The sequence below is a fragment of the Callionymus lyra genome, chromosome 5 (assembly GCF_982586985.1).
Source record: "Callionymus lyra chromosome 5, fCalLyr1.hap1.1, whole genome shotgun sequence".
Taxonomy (NCBI): domain Eukaryota; kingdom Metazoa; phylum Chordata; class Actinopteri; order Syngnathiformes; family Callionymidae; genus Callionymus; species Callionymus lyra.
Window position 1 is genome coordinate 24,192,302 of NC_141822.1, and position 18,196 is coordinate 24,210,497.

Below are 18,196 nucleotides of genomic sequence, written 5' to 3' on the forward strand. Positions count from 1 at the left end.
ATATAATATTGCAATAAGACTCAAACCTCAAGTACAATTTGGTATATACAAATTTTCTTTAGGTACCATTTACTTCCTAATAAATTGCTAATCGTGCAGATGTATACATTATGCAATGATACTTTGGTACCATTCTCTATTATATTTTAATGAAAGGAAGATATTTCCTAACAGGAGTAGCTAGAGATGGTAGGGTCCACCTGGATTGCTTCGGCATAGCTCATTGTTTATCGTGAGTTGACAAAGTTAAAATTCAGTTGCAGAGATAAGAATCCAGAAGGAACTGGAACTGTACCAAGAGAGAACTGAACCCACTTAAATGTGCCAAATACAAAGGAATGGCTTATCTTGACAGGTCGATAAAAAGGGGCTTTAGATTTGCACCACTGTAAGAAGAATGTCCAATTTATTTTATCTAATCTTTGTCAATGGATGATTGTACTTCGAAGCGAACCAACATTAATAATTTAAACTTCAAAACCACAGGTGTAGCTCAAAATACATTGAAACAAGCACTAAACAAACCAACCAAATACATGAAAACGGGACTCGTACGTTCTCCTTACTTGCAATCTTCTGGCACTACTGTACTCCTCATCCTGTTATCAGCATCCTGACACAACAAGCTATAGGTAGCTACGTCAGCGCTACTATCAGAGTAATGAAAGTGCTGTATCTGGGGAGTTCGGAGCTTCCCATTCAAGCCATCTCTCTGGAGGTCGGTCTTATCAGACACTGAGCAAACAAATGTTCATCACGTGACATAAACAGCTCCTCGTATTATCTTTCAGCGGCTTCGCATGCGTGTCTGCCTGACCATGAGGCAACCTCATCTGCATAATAACAATATATCTTTCCATCAGTAAACATAGAACGGGATATACTCACGAGCACTTTCCTCAGATGTGGCCATGGTATGTTCTCTTGCCTTAGCTTGACTTTTAGATCTTTTGGAAAGATTGACCGTCACTTCCTGTACAGAAAAAAACAACAAGATTTAGTTAAACATTCACAGTTACATTGCATTTAACTATCTTTAATGACTGTACAAACAGTTTCACAAAATACCACAAACTTAATTTTAGAGCAACATCAATAGGTTCATCATCTGTTGAGTTATAAGTATAAAACTAACAGTTTTTTTTTACACTGTTATTGAAAAGTTTGAAGGTACATCATTTGTCCATGGAACTCTGGAGCTCATATTTTCATGACCAAGAAAACATCCAGAGTTCAATTGAAAATCCGGGCAAATATCAAGCAGGAAAAGAATACAAGTGTGTTTGTTTGTGCGCGACCTTAACCCTGACCCTTTGCCAATAGAAATTTCATATGGCATCAACAGTGTTGCGCAATACAATGTGACAGCGTTCGCCTATAGGAACATTCTTATTAAAACCGAAAAGAAAACAAATACAATATGTAAGGAAAAGAAAAACAGTTCTTCAAATACCCCTGATACTTGTGTAAGACTAAAGCATTAGCTCAACAAACATTATTGTCAAACACAATCAAACAGCGGCGTACATCTTTTTGCACTGGCTGGCAAAAAACTGTCTGACTGTGGTATTATCTTTTCGTTTTTGTCCTCCATCAAATGAGCTATCGTTGACATCAGTTATTGCCATAGCTTATTGCCAATAGTGCCATCATTGTGACGTCTTTATACATCACAATATCAACATGGACATTAATCAACTTCCATTTTTGCCACATAAAAAACCTTAGGGGGCCACATTTGCCCCCCACACCATTAGTTTGACACTTGTGATGTGGGCCAGAATCAGATTTAAGTGCTGAAAACAACTTGGATTTACTAACCATTAACAGTGTTCCACTTGTGTTGTTGCTGTATAATGGTTTCACAATAATGATTTGATAATGTCATATATTTACAGACCGTAAACATATAGTAACAAGTTTTATTAAAGGTGTTTGAGCATTTATTCCGCCTGGAAAAGGTGACAATGGCAATTTTCCATTTGATGAAACACAACAATTGGATGCACAGCCAGAGAAAAAAAATCTCTCATGCAACCGACTGCTGTCAAACTTGAAGTCTCTGCCATATGTTCCTTGTTGGCACAGATTGGCACAAAGGAAGGAAGAGCGGTTGTGGGGGATTGGTGGTTGTGGTCTGCGTCTAACAGACTGACAGAGTTAATAAGGGACAGTGCTCCGTGCAATCTGTCGCAACATTGGGTGCTGTGGTGAGAGATTATCCCTGTGAAACAGAACGATAACGTGGCTTAGCTAATGGAATCAATGCTGGCCATATGGGGCCATTTCATCTTTGACATTCACCTACAATAGGCAGGCTTGAAAAATGATAGGGACCCCATGGTTACAGTAAATTGTCATACGTGCACCTTTAGTTTGAGAGCTGACAGCGTGACATCTTGCAATTCACATGCGTATCAATAATGCAGGTTTTATACTTGACTTATGTCAGACAGTTGACGTTCATCCTCCAACAACCATTGCTTTAACCAGTTGGACTTTAATGATGTGACGAGGAACATGGAAGGTCTCGGAGGACGACTGTCATCTTTCCGCTGTCCCTGTGTCACACAGAGTTTAAAATTGTCCATTTTAATAAGTCCATTAGTCCAGAGTCCAGTCCAAAGGTTGACTTCTTCTCGGCTGAGCTGACAGAAATTGCTGGTTGACTGACATAATTCTGTAATCATGCACGGAACAATAATCCGAGACGGAGTGAGCAAGTGAGTGTGAATGGTTTAACAACGGGGAAGATACAAGAGAGGACTGGACTGAATTACTGGAGTTCTGAATCACATCTTTGTTCAGTGAACATTAGATCCAAGTACATTTCAAACATGCTTGAGAAAATTTTATTTGAAAGACATCTTTTGTCCGTGGAAATTAACTTCACTTGGTTTGTCTTGCCTATAGCAGCACGTTGCCCTCGGATTAAGGTATTTTTTTCATTCCTGACGTTCATCTACAAGCCATTTACTTGAGTGAGTGTTCATTATCAGTGTGAGTGATTGCTTGTTTACATGTTATTTAGAATGGACCGGATGCCCCTTGTCTCTTTACCATAGTAGCAATTATAAAAAGTATGTTACGTTGTGTTATGCTTTGAAAACATTCATATCTCATTTAATTAAAATTGTGCTGAAAGTTGCTTGAAACTATTTATTAAACATTTTATAGATACTGTACCTACCGACTAAATAACACAAGTATTTATTGGTAACAAATATGTGTAATTCTATGTGTCTGGATACAGGATATTAGATGTAAAATTAAAAAAAGAATCCCACCAATGAATTCATTCTACTACCCTATTCCAAGACCTTCATAGTCCAGCAGGTCTCCAAGTATTGCTATAGTCTAAAACAAATATGTATGGGAATAGTTATAGGGCTAGGTATCAATAAAACAGTTCAAATACCGATACCTAAAGGCTGAAGAGAATATTTCGTTATAGCTTTCGTTGAGAAAATAAAAATAGTACAAACTAAGGACATTATTACCAAACCGCCCATGTTTTGGGGGCAATATTTTTGAGGAAAACTTTTTGTCACTTCATCTTAATAAGGATTCCGTGTAGGTTTTTTATCTTCTGTTGGATTCATTGAGCTCTAATTGTTGGCCATGGTTGGGCTTGCATGTTCTTGGCTGCATGGTGGTGAAGGTTGTCTATTGTGCTTGTGCTATATGAGCACTACAGTATCCTGGGAGCCTTCCCTGGTACAAAAGTATATGATATAGGTGTTGCTTGATGTTTCCCTTGAGTCATCTTGATGCCAGTGTAGTTGGGTTAACTTCTAGTTTCGAAACATAATAATGGTTAGTTGTTGCTAACGCAAGCCAAGAGTAGTGCATAACTCGTGAGAACTTAAAATATTGTCTTTACAAAAAAGTAAAGCAAAGAAGAAAAGATAGCAGCCAAAATGCAGTCCCATTTGCCTCATAGATGCATAAAACAACAGGAATGAAAAAACGACAACAAGTAATCGTTTACACATTTATCTATTGAGTTTTGTGTAAACGCAAACTCAGCTTTGGCTTCATGTTTCCATCCATCTTTTGTTATATCTGAAACATCGCACAGCTTTTTTCATGATCCAGGTTTAAACGTTATACAATAGAATTTAATAAATATCCATTATTTCAGACTTGCCGACCCCGTCATCTGTAACATTGTATCCTGGTTCAACTCCCTCCCTACCACTATCTAAGCAGAAGTCTCCCTCGTAATAAATCTGCTTTTGACTGAACTATACAGGTGCTCAGTGGTGAGGAAAGTAACTCTAATAACTGAGGACGCCTTCCATCCCCTGCACCACTCCATCACGCTGCTGCCTGCTGCATTGACGGTTCTCAACTTTATAAAAATGAAATCTTCTTATTCGTCCCTTAAGTGCTATTGATGAAGCCGTGCTGAAGGAAGACAAACACAGATGTAATTAAGATTGATCAAACTTTCAAGAATAAAAAAATACAATCTCAGTCACACTTTTCGAGACAGTGCTGTAAATAAACATTTTGTTCAGACCACCACCTTAACTGACAAGTATTACCCTTTGTGTGATTGAGATTTTCAGTCCTAATCAATATTAATGACTGTGCAAAGACTGAGAGAAAATGTGGAATGTCAAAACAAGAAATTCAGATTCAGAGCTGATCTAAATTCGTGTATCATTTTGGTACTTTTCTGCTGAACAGCCTCACACCGAATCTGGTTCTACCGCCCACACAAAGGCTTTTACTTGATAAGCATTACACATTTCCCTTCGGCATCCTGTGGATGAAATGGATAATTTGATGCCAATGCTCTACTCACAAGTGTCCGTGCAAGTCAAGTTCATGATGTGCGAGTGAGTGAGGAGCTCTGCCAAGAAAAACACTCGCACTTGACTGGCCTCTTACTTCGAAATGACTGGACTTTGTCTTCGACCAGAGACTGCACACACGAGTACACACGGTGACACTACATTCAAAAATGCAGTTCCCTTGAGTGACCGGTCGCTCAGATGGCCGAGTGCCTTAAGCTGTGAAAGCTGTCTAATGCCTCTGCCAGCCTTAAAGAAAATGACTCACACGCTAATTTATTGATATTAATGCTCATGAATCTTATGATGATGTATTTTTTTTATTTTATTTTAATCACTTCATGTTTTATATTTCAGAAGTGAGTTCCAAGTTGCAATTAGGTTGACAGTCTATAATAAGCTTATTTAATCTTCTAAAATCAAGTGAAAGTGAATATGCATGTTAAAAAACAACAAAGCTAAAATATTAAATTTTCTTTTATCTCGTATTCTTTTTCTACAAAAATGTTTATGACACTAGTGTAGAAACAATTTAACTCTCATATGAAATTTTCATTCTTTTGCAATAAAGAAACATATGTTTATAGTATGAAAATAATAGATATGCAAGTAATATTGAACAAATGATCACATCTTCGCCAAGTTACACAGCCGTAAAAAAAAAATTAAAAGAAAGTAGAATCGAAATTTAGGGGTCCACAAATTACAAACAAGACTAAGTTTTATGTAGGGCACAAGAAAGACCCATAAAATTAAACATTAAATTATCTAGAAAAACAAAAGAGGACAAATCATAACTGAAAGTTTATCGTGAATAAACACAAATTTTAATTATAATCACAATCATACAAATATTAAGGCCCAGATCTGATATTAACGTCATTACAAATGTAAGTGTATTTTTTTTAAGCCACTAAAACAGTTTCAATTGTAACCATCAGAAAACGCATCAACATAAATTAACCACGTCGTAAATCCGGCAATCATAATGAAGCTCATTTAACACATAAGTGTTGACAAACACAGTCAGGTTCAAAGGTCACATACTGAGTTACTGTGTGTTTGCTCTACTTCTCTAGGACTTGATGTTTAACAACCCGATGAGGTCAATAGCATCAATATGCATCACTGACGTGGCACAGAACCCTGGTCCGCTGTTTTCAATAACACGTGCGACTGATATGAAGCAGTACATTGATCTAAAAACTAGTTGCATACGTCTCGCAAATGTTAAAATCAATATGGACTTGCAGTGCAGCGCAGTAGCCAGATAATAAGCTACGTCAGAAACAAACATAAAAATATTCAGATGCCAGAAATATTAAACATAACTAGTAATATATATAGCCAATTTTGAGATTAGCATCCGGCTAAGAGAATTACCTTTTTCTTAAGATTTACTTTTTAAAATGATTTACTTTTTATCTATATTAAGATTAAACAAAACATTTTAGAATTAATTAAATGCACATAAACAGATGCGAACAACACAAAAATCTATATAATAGATTTAGTATATAGTGGCAGAGGTGTTGCATTAGAAAACTTTCCTGCCTCCATCAAGTTTCTTCTGTTCGTGACTATCTTGTCTTGATGTGGTCAAATTTGCAGCAGGGAAAAAAGATGTTTATTGACTAACATAAAGTGAGAAAAACCAATAGAGGAATTTTCTGCCTTACAATGAAACTGAAAATGCAAAAAAAAAGAGTGTTTCTGTGAACACAATAAGCTCTTGGAAAAACACATCGGAAAAAGATTCCATAAAAACATATTTATGCTCTCGGATCTCGAGGCTAAACAGTCGCCCTACTCCATCACTTTTTGCTTTGTTGTTGTTACGCAACTGCCAACATCTCTTTTTTTTTTTGGAAGGTCATCTCAGCTTTCATGCTCTTCTCTCTTCCCCTTTTTCATTTTTTAATTTGTTTTTAGTCAGTGTTAATGTCTGTGCCGGGTGATAAGTGATAGAAACTTGTTTTCTCTGCTCTGTTTTGAAGCCATCAATCCTTAATTGGCCGTCCTCATTATAACCGAACAAACGCAAGTATCGTCCCCAACAAAAGAGAAACGATGGGAGCGAGGGAATGAGGATTCACTGGATGTTAACAGAGAAGAAAGGTAGAAGAGAATAATGGTGATGGAAGGCTGCAGGAAAAATACACAAAGCTGATGTAAACACATAAGGCAGCGGCGACGCAGGCGAGAGATTTATAGCGAGCCGAGGCTGAGCCTGAATTAAAGTATGAATCACCGGCCTGGTAGTAAAACAATTCAGCACTAGAAGATGTCAGCTGCTACAAATGGATATTTTCATACAGCTGCATTACAAAGCTAAATTGGATACATAAAAATAGCACCTATTGCTGTTCAGGTCACACAGGATACTTTGTTTACCTCCTAACACCAAAAAACACCGAAGACATGCTTTCATGTCATTCTCCCAGGACGGAAACTTGTTTTTGTGTGTTCCTGGTGTAACTCGGTGTTCCTGCTTGAAGTGGTGATTTATGGTCGCCGGAAACTAATTTGTCCATTGAAGTAAAAGAGCCTTTCAACTTTGATTCTCCACTAAAGTTCCTCACATTTATCCTGAAGCTTTTAGATCAGTTTCAAATAACCTTCTTGTCGGGTCTGGGTAAAATCTGATTCATACATGTTGTGGTTTTTTCTCTCATTGCCGCACAATCTTATGAAACCCTCAAGATCTGGCACTAGAACTTCTACGAATTAATTCTGAGTGGTTTAGTCAAGCTTGTCACGCCTCCGGTGATCCAAGTCAAACAGTGATTGACATAAGAAACTATGTCTCAAGATTACACAATGCTATTATGCTGACGACACTGACATTGTTTTATGAATCAGGGACAACAGCGAGGGCGAGTACAGGAGTCTCATATGTCAAACCAACAACGAAACAGAAACACACACATTAAACCAACACAGAAAACAAAACAAACATTAAACCAAACAGAAACACACACCACCAACCAAAAACACAAACACCCTCCCAACACAAAAATATCAAATTCACTCAAATACAGTAAAAGACATACAAAGAAACACAACACAACACCAACGCCACACAAAAACCTAAATACATACACAACACCAAAACAGAAGCAGAGACACACCTACTTCCCAAAAGGAAAATAACAAACACCCTAACACCCCAACACACGATCAGAAACACACACACCATCCAAAACAAAAAAACAAACATTACCCCAATACCGAAAAACACACACCACCCAAAACTTAGCACAAGAGAAAAGACACACACACTTACACACACATCAAACCAACAACGAAACAGAAACACACACATTAAACCAAGACAGAAACTGAAACACACACATTAAACCAACATAGAAACACGCACATCAAACCAACAAAGAAACAGAAACACACATTAAACCAACACAGAAACCGAAACACACACATTTAACCAACATAGAAACACACATATCAAACCAACAACGAAACAGAAACACACACATTAAACCAAGACAGAAACAGAAACACACACATTTAACCAAGATAGAAACAAATACATCAAACCAACACAGAAACGCACACATTAAGATAACACATCAAACCAACACATACAGCCAATACAAAAACACACATCAAACTAACACCTAAACAGGGACAGACACATGGAACCAAGACGAAAACAGACACATCAAACCAACACAAAAACAGAAACACACACATTAAGATAACACATAAACCAACACATACAACCAATACAGAAACACACACATCAAACTAACACCTAAACAGAGACAGACACATGGAACCAACATAGAAACAGACACATCAAACCAACACAAAAACAGAAACACACACAGCTCTTGAACTCAGTCAGATTCTAACTGTAAGAAAGTGTTATACAAGAAAGCAGTGTTTAATTATTTATGTAGTCTGTTTGTGTTTGGAATGAGAAATGTGTCTCAATCAGTGTTAACAATATTTGAAGGCACATCGATTTTAATTTCCTCAGCTCTTACAAGCACAGACTACAAAACCACCCAACCAGCTGGTATTTATTTAACTTCGTCTCCATGGCTGTCAAAAATAACAGCATAAGCGATCATGCCTTTCTATTGAACCAAGTTCGCACTGACACACTGAAATCTTCCTTCAATTCAATCTGAAGTTAGTGGAAGCATTAATGGTGCAGAAAGACAGATTTACTGTCTCGCAATGGCAGTGCAACCTGGTCCGAAGATCAAAAACAGATGTGTCGAGGTCTTACTTTACACAGATCAATTCAACTATCACATATTATATAAAGACTGTGATGGAATTATTGCTGCATTACTCAGTCCAACCCTCCTTGTAGGGCTGTTTGACTGGGAAGGAAAACAAGTTGCATTTTTTCCCCTTTTATTTTTTCAGTAATCGCGATTTAACTGCTTTTTTGTTTTTTTGGGGTGGGATACATTTTAACACATAGAATAAACCAATGTATTGTGTGACCAACTATATTTTTGATACAAACAAAAAAATATTGACTTTAAATTTTGTAACCATGTAGTGGTATTATCATTAAGTTGAATAAAATCATAGAAAGAAACAAAGGACTACAGAACAGTACTGGTGGGAACAATTATAGAAAGAAATGATTTAAAATATGTAAAAATGTGGATTTCAGGGTAACTTTGCAGTGTTGTTTACTCTTCAGACTGCCAGGGATCAAAGTTAGAGGAGCTTTTCTTCTTTTCAAAATCCAAAGATGCTTCATTCGTGTTTTCTTTTGGTTCTACCGGCACTGTTTTAAAAAGATTCAACAACAAAATAAAAGAGCTCTTCTAACTGCCTGTCTCTCTGTCTGTCTGCCTGTCTACCTGCCTGCACACCTTGTTTAACTGTCTTACTCCATCTCAGGATCAGCCGCCAGCGACAGTGAGCCAGCAGACTGCTCTGAGCCTCACTGGAACCACTTGCGTGCAAGAACATATAAATATACTAAAACAATCTGATGTTTTTTCACAACACCGTTTAAATATTTCAATGCACTGTTTCAAATTGTTAAAATAAGAAATGATAAATTCATTGTATGATAGTTCTTTGATGCTTCAATAAAGGTGTATGAAATAAAATAATAAGTTGTTTTTTTTTATTTAAAATGAATATGGAAATATTTATAGTTTGTTCATTTTTGTGGTGCAAATAAAGCTCAGTTGTTATGCCATTATGTCCTCTGCAGCTAATGAAACAATAAATAAGATCCAGCTGATGACTGAGGGCGAGATGACACAGCTGACTAGAGCAGCTTTTTAAGTTAATGTGTGGACATATTTTGGTTTAAAAAAAAAAAATGAAGGCAGTCACAACTTTGTCAAGAGTTCAAAACCCAAGTCAAGTACTTGCACAATACAAGAAATATATCCTTGTTCCTACAGTACAGTGTAATTATCTTTCAGAAATTTGTTTTTTTTAATTTTATTTTGATGAAATCAAGCATTTGTGCATCTTTGCACACTTCATAAAATTATATTTATATAATATTTTTTGGACTTTTAGGCGCACTTAAAATCCTTTAACACTCACTTATAATCCCTTGGACCTTATATATGAATTCTGTTTGTACTTACTGACCTCTTTTATGCAGTACAAGCAGTTCAAAAATCAGTCAAAATGTTCGCAAACTACTAACCAACACCGCCACATGCCATGGTATTCACTCTTTTCCCACTTTCCCACTCTGTTTTTTTCACTCAGGACATCAAATCCTTGCAATCTCCAACTAAATGCTCTCTAATGACAAGTGTCGACGCTGCGCCGCATTCAATGGGCTTAATTATCCAGTGTATTCTATGTATGAAATTATACCCATTCATTTTAATATTAAGCATTATAATCCAGTGCGCCTTCAGTCACAAATAAATGCTCTGATATCAACTCATTAAACCAAAAATGGATAACTTCTTCATGAACAGAAAAGGTTAAAAAAAAATAGATATTTTATATGCATACAATTGGGCCTGCATGTTTCAACCCTTGTCAGGGTCAAGGAGACGCTAAAGCTCGTGAACAAATGTGTTTGAGGTATCCCTTGTGTTGTCTAAGGGTCAAGGTGGTCAAGGTCTATTAATACATATGCAGTTGCGGAGGTCATTCACCGTGAGTGTAACAATCCTCGTTTGCTTTATTAAACAGCAGTGCTGGTGATACAAAATGTGACGTGAATGATAATATCATTGTTGTCCTGTATTATCCGTGATTTTTGCTTATTTTCGGTGTAAAAGAAAAGGCACGCAGAGAGGTGCTGGAAATGATGGAGCGCAGGCTTTGTTGTTACATAAATATAATTTGTTAATCAGACCAACCTTGCCTCACTTGCTGGAATATGAACTCGCTCATCATTTTCGTTCTGCCTCAGTCGCCCACCCCCTCACACCACCACCAGCACCACCCCTGCCTTCTGCTCATCTGCTCCGCTGCTCACTATCCATCTTCATCTTTCTTACCCTCTCCCTGCCCCTCCTATCAACTCTCTCCATCTTCACTCGCACAATCAGGCCTTCTGCTCACAGAATGTAAATCATATTTCAGTCTCTTTCATCAGACTCCACGTTGTCTTCATGTTCACTGAGCAATACCCACGGCACCAGCCACTGCTATTTATACTTGACCAAAACGTAAGAGGCCTAGGACGCGTCTCTGTTTTCAGCCTGCCCAAATATACACCTCTCCGGGGAGATGACATCAGAGGACGAAACAAACCTGACAGATGGATATTTGGGGGGATTCGGGTCTCATAATAGTAATGAGAAGTCACACCGGCTATGATTGACTTCACGTCCTGTTAGCGTCGAGTGGTCCGCCTTCACTTTTACTCATATTTTACTTCAATTTTGTCTTTGAACATCACATTTGCAATCTCATTTTTTTAAAAACAGATTCATGATGTTGGCTCAAGAAACCATGTTCAATTGAGCGCCCACATGTGCCTGTGTAAGCCCAGAAGATAAATGTTAAAACCAGATATGAGTCTCCTACTGGCCAAGACTCTTATCCCTCCGTATAAGCAAGGAATTTAAAAACAGATTGACTTTTTTTCATCTCTATTCCAGTGAGGACGTCTGATGGACAGATACGCTCAGAACTCTTCTTTGATGGTTACTTTTTTTTTTTTTTTTTTCGCTGAACGATGGTGGAACCTGATGACTGATGAGGTGGTGTTGGAGAGGGAAGATAAAAAATGCCGGGAGAGACATCTGCACTTCTATTGGCTGAAACTTCAAACGGGGCCATCTGGGCCCACTCACCATGTCCAGCCTGCCACAGACCAGTGGTCGGGGCAGCTGGAAGGGGAACCTGAGTGAGGGACCCATTCCAGGCCCAGCATTAAAAGACCATCACCTCGGGGCCAAACATTGGAAGGTGAAAATCAGACGAATACCTCAGATGACCTTTAAAAACCCATCATGGACAAGAGGATATTTTCTGTATTTATTAGTGGGTTTTTTTAGCTGACCAACACACTGACGTCATTTTAAAGAGCACAGTGAACAAAAAAAAAAAAAAAAAAAAAGATTCTATAGGAAATTTAGTTGGAAAAAAGTACATTTAATAAGTAAAAAATGAAAAAACATTGGATAATAATAATAATTGAGGCTTACTGTAGTGAGACAGCGAAATGACAGCATCAAAGAGAGATAAAATGATAATAATAATAAAGTTAAAACATTAATTCACCAGGGTTGACGAAGTATTAACCTAATAAAATAATAATAATACTTATAAGTAATTAAGTAATAAATGTTACGTATTCAGAGCTGTTCATCAGTCTGAGGGAAAGAAAGGAGCAGTTCCTCACCACTTAAATTAATGATTACAAAAAAATAACAACTAATGAAAAATTAAAACTAAATCAATTATACAGTTAAAACTAAATAAGTGCATTGGGTTTTTGTGAGTTTAAACTTATTCTCTCATATATTGCACCAGAACATGTTTTGTTAGCTGAAACTTGGATCAATAAAGTTTTATCTATCCATCCATCCATCCATCCATCCATCCATCCATCCATCCATCCATCCATCCATCCATCCATCCGTAAGTCTGTCTGTCCACCAATCTTTCCATCAATTCATTTCATTCATTCATCCATCCATATGTATCTATCTATCAAATATTCTATAGGAGATAAACAAAACAACACAAACAGAAGGCCAGTGAAACGTTGTAGTCTAGCAATGCATGCTGGGACCATTTTCAAAGAGGAATTCACCTCCAAAGAACTGAGACTTGTTTATTTTTTTGTAACTTCTGGAGAATGGCTTCATTGGTGCTTGGTTACGTTTTTCTATAGCTTATTTTGTGTGTAATCTTATTTTATTCTCTTTACCCTGTACTGGCACCACAATGAATCTCTGTTGTGTTCACAGCACGGACCATAAAAGTTTCTGATTCTCCTTCTGGTTCTGTTATTTTTACGAGCAACACCTACCGTTTCTGTCTAAAACGTCAGTAGAAGGAAAAGATACAAATGAAACATCTGTTTGTTATACCTACCCCATATACTAAGCCAGTATAAATAAGTTTATGATAATTTTTCTGCTATTTGAAGTGCCAAAACATCGTACTCGGCGACCTTCGAGGCTTCGATCCACTTTTTCCATTTGGCATAATTTCTTATTCACTAAATCATAAAGGATTTGCACATTAACATCTATCGCAAATACAAGCACGTTTTCAAAAGTTGCTCTCTTATATTCAAAAATTGTTCCAGCACATGACTGGGATCCGGTGAAGTTGGCTGTGGACGGATTTCTGGTGATAAGTTCCGGACCAGTTCAAGTTTATGAGGGGTTTTGTGAGGAAGGCCCTAAGAAGAGTGAGTTACGGTAATGTGGGCTGAAAGTGACAAGGCTGTGAACGATTAAGCAGGTTTAAGGTGGTTGTAAAAGGTTATTATGAAGCCATCGCTAAAAAATAAAAGAGTTCCAGGGTGGTGTGGAACAGGGGCAGGTCTAGAAAAAACAATGATATTGTGGCAATAGAGGGCAGAGAGTTGGCAATATAACGATATATAATATAACTATACTAGATGAATTGTTGAGTTTTCGTCAGCATGAAAACTCACAGCTGAATTTTACTTTGGGCTAACTTATGGTCATTGTGAAATATTATCTGGAATAGTGGTCATTATTTTAAACCGGTGGAAAAAGAAGGACTGGAACTCCATCCATTAATCAGTCTCACTTCTACGGAACTCTGTGTGAATCAGAGAAAGAGCCCGGTCATCGCTAGAAAATGGATGAAATCTGTAGCCTTGGGCAGGAAGCTGGTGTCCCTTTAAGAGATGCAGTGAGAAGCCTTTCACTCGCATCAGATTAGAGTGAGAAGGAACTGTCATCTTGCTATTCTGTGGTATTTTAGAGCGAACTCTTGTTGAGAAAATGGCATTGTTTACTTGTTTAGTCCAGCTTCTTATTCAAAGAACCAACCACTAGCATTGACATAAACACATCTCCTGAAAAGGTGGTATTTTTCCCCAATATACCTCCCTTTTGAAGCTTTTTTTCCCACCTTATCATGAATAGAACAGCTAGAGAAAGCAGCGATGACATTCAACAATGTGTCTTTTCGATTGCCATGGAAACAGGAATCAACAGTACAAACTCGGAGCCTTGACATCTACAAACATATAAAGATTACTATATTCAAAAGTTACAAGTACTAAAATGTGTCTCACTCTCGAGCGAGCTGTGCTGGCAGGGAGATCTACGATAATAGATCCGTGTTATGACCAAACAGCAGGCACAAATGGAACGTCTTCCAAGCACCTCAATCACTGGAACTGTTGGCAAGTTCAGCTGTGATCCTCCAGAGATGCATATTTATGCTCGGAATTCCATTAAAGACTTGGAAATACCAGGTGGGCAGTTATGTGAATGGGACGCGGCTCCTGACACGTAACTGTGAGCCTATTCTGGGTAGCTGAGTAACAGGTCATCATCAGGGGGCGGACCGGTAATGCATCACACACGTGGCCTTCCAGCTCCATTAAAAGATTTGAATCTGTGCAATGGACACGCCAGAGATGCATGGTAAAAGTTAATGGAATTTTTACGAGCTCGATGGACTTCATGAGGAATGTCGGTGTCCTCATCAAGTTTGGATCAATGTCCTCGCCAGTGCATTGAAGCTTTTAGTTTATTTTTGAGTTGAGAAAAGTGCATTTGGATTGATGGAATGGAAAATCAGTAAATGCAAGACTCACTTCCATATTCACACAGGCTGACATTTAAGCGCATATGCGAAATAAATGTCATCATGTGGAGATGAACTTCACAAATCTTTTCATCATCTCTTCCTATTTTAACAAATGAAATATCCAAAAACAACATCTGTTTTAAAGCAAATTAAAGCCACTTTATGAAACAGGTGGATAGCTCGCTCTGGTTTTGAACTCTTGCGCATGTTAGAAATGATATTAAGCAAGAGGGAAGCATAGAGCCAGCGGCTATTAATGTTGCAAAAATAAACTCTTGACAGACGGCTTGTCGCCATCACCGATGACTTTGTGACAGAGAGAGATGACAACGTCTGACCACAACATTCCCGCTCATGTCTAACATAAGGTAGATCTGGTTATTCAAAAGCTGACTTCACCTTCCAGATAAAGCTGGTGAAGAAAAGGGAATTAAAATGGTGTGATTAATCATTATTATAACTCATCTTAAACTAATCAATGATCATTTATTTGGATAAACTATTTTATATTTAAGCCTATGCTGCGTTCTTTAGGCAAGGAAAACAAAACTCATTAATAGAAATAAGCATGATTTCTTGTTTTGAAAATAGATCTTTCAGTGTACATAGGTAATAAATATGTATGATCATACGACTAGTTAAATCAATAGAGGGGTGTTGACAGGGGGGACTGTGTAAGCAGTGCATGTCAATATAATACTATTTTAGTTAAGAAGACGAAAAGCTTTTTATATCTATAATCTGGGTCTGAATTGCAACATAAATTGGAGCATTCACAAGTCCTTAAACCATTTATGATATGATTGTCTGTGATTTGTGAAATGAACACTTATGATAAAACGATCTGAAAATAACCAGTTTAAACATGCGCTGCTGCATTTTTTGCACCCGCAGGCATGGACTCTAACCAACAAAGTCACCAGATGACAGTTTATCAAGCACCAAATATGCTGCACTGCCACCTGCTGGAAAACACTGGAACACTTGAGGCAAGTCGATTATGTGCTCAAATTATTGAATCAATTTATCTGACTCATTATCAATATTTTAAAATGCACTAATAGACAAGCATGAGTTGACAGAGACCTGCCTGTGACCGCAGGTGACGACAAACACTAATGTCTCCGGCTGAGGAATAGACCGACAGTTGCATCGCTCACATATGTAATAACAGGAAAACAGAGTGTCCTCCCAGTGCAATGATTTCGGGCAATGACCTAACGTCCACCAGGGAGGACATTAGTCATTGTTATGAGCAGCTGGCCAATGACACAGCACTCTTTACTGATGGGAAACTGAGCAAAGACAGAGAAATACTGCGCTTCATTGGATTTTTTTGCAAAGAAGGCACTTGGTGTCCACTTGCTTTACTTGTTCGAGAAAGAAAAACAAGTAGCGTACAATATTATAAAATACATGCTTCGATCGATCCAGTTATTTACTGTGTGACAGCGATTTAAGTTTGTGTCCTGCAACACGAAACGAAAAAATATCTTGAAGAGGAAGCACGCTTAAAGACATTACCAAGACTAACCTAATTCAACATTTAAATAACATATATGTGGGAGAACAGGAGCGTTTTTAAAACTTGTAGCAGGATATAAGAAGACAGTCTACTGTCTACACTAGGAGCTCAAACAATATTTACAGTATTTCCTGTCTCTGTAGCATGTAAGCCTTTTAACTTCTGCTATCATTTTATTAATGCAATTAATGTTATTGAATATTGTTTTGATTGTTTAAGCGCTTTGTGTCCCTGGTCTAGAAAAGCGCTATACAAATAAAAATTACTTACTTACTTATAAACAAGCTTTAAATATAGACTTGCATCCATTTAGAAATATATAAATTGGCGATGAAAGACCTTTTAAATGGTTTTAAAAGACAAGTTACAACAGCTGGCGCACAAAAGACGGAGCTATGATATAAAAACAACATTTAAAGAAGAGAAATAGTTTAAGTTTTAAAAAAACAAAATAGGATGAACATATTATACAAATAATGTGTTTTCTTGCATGCTTGATAACTAAGAAAAAGGACAAACTTAAACAGTCCGGAAATATAAATAAATAAAAAAAATGCTGGAAGCCTTAGGCAAACTTACCAACATATCCTACCTTCATATGCAGTGTCTAAAACACTAAATATGATGAATAATAAGTAGCTACTGAAATCCATTAGTGAAACCAGTTTTTCTACACCCACTCAGGTGAATTATTATGCTATCAAAATGAGCAAATTGCTATTATTCTCTTCCCTTAAGAAAGGTCTGGTGAGTTTTTGCTTTGCAAACTTTGGACCAGGCCCGGTGTGAGTTAATACGAAGCCCTGGAGCGACACAGAACTAGGTTGAAGCTGAATGGAAGTCAACAATACGTCAAGCCTTAAACAGATTGACTTCCTTCTCACTTTCTTATTTGCGATCCGAAGTGTGTTTGACTTAACATTTCCAGTATGGGGGTTCGATATCCAACTCTGATTAGTCTCCCCTGAGCCCTGAGGGAAATATACGGCAGCCAGAGTGTTCTGCTATGTTGACCATAAAACGTTTAAGCATTTAATGCTGGCAAACACAGAGAGTGACCTTTCATTTCCCCCCCAAAAAACCTTAATGTGAGAGTAAACAGCTCTTGAGAGACGGGAAACAAAAACCAAGAAGGTGATAAAAAGGATTCCTAAACATACAAACGGCTCTAGAAGAAAGAATGCTTAACAGTAAGTGAGTAAAAGCTAGATTTTAAGATAAAAATGTCAAACCATTCAAATAAGATTGGACTGATACAGAGCCCCTAATGGGACATGGAAGAAAAATATATATATTGCGAGATCATGCAAAACTTTTTTTTGCGAGATCTCGCAAAATTGAAATCCTACTTATTGGGTGAAAATCTTAGATATTTTTAATCAATAGATATGTCAAAAATGAATGAATTAATGAATGAAGAAAATATCAACAAACATGCATTAAAAACATTTAATTTTAGAGAATCACCGTGAACAGTTGCGCTGATGCTTTTAATTTGAAAGGAAGGACTTTCTAAATTAAAGTGTAACTCATGAGTGGAGAAACACAAACAACCGATAGATTGACAGCATTATGATGTTGTTGTTAAGTTACGATGACTCGACCACTCGCTGTTGTTTCTGTCTGTCTGAGTAGAGAT

General features: G+C 37.4%; 1 protein-coding gene and 1 long non-coding RNA gene across 2 annotated transcripts in view; both read right to left on the reverse strand.

Moving 5' to 3' along the window:
- Positions 1-18,196, reverse strand: part of LOC148079854 (uncharacterized) — a 195,851-nt gene that overhangs the window by 34,355 nt on the left and 143,300 nt on the right. The window lies entirely within an intron of this gene.
- The window catches only part of xirp2a (xin actin binding repeat containing 2a), a 53,626-nt gene that overhangs the window by 32,782 nt on the left and 2,648 nt on the right, over positions 1-18,196 (reverse strand). Inside the window, exon 2 of the mRNA XM_087791542.1 lies at positions 889-973. Within this exon, the coding sequence (XP_087647668.1) occupies positions 889-973 (85 nt within the window). The remainder of the gene's footprint in view (positions 1-888; positions 974-18,196) is intronic.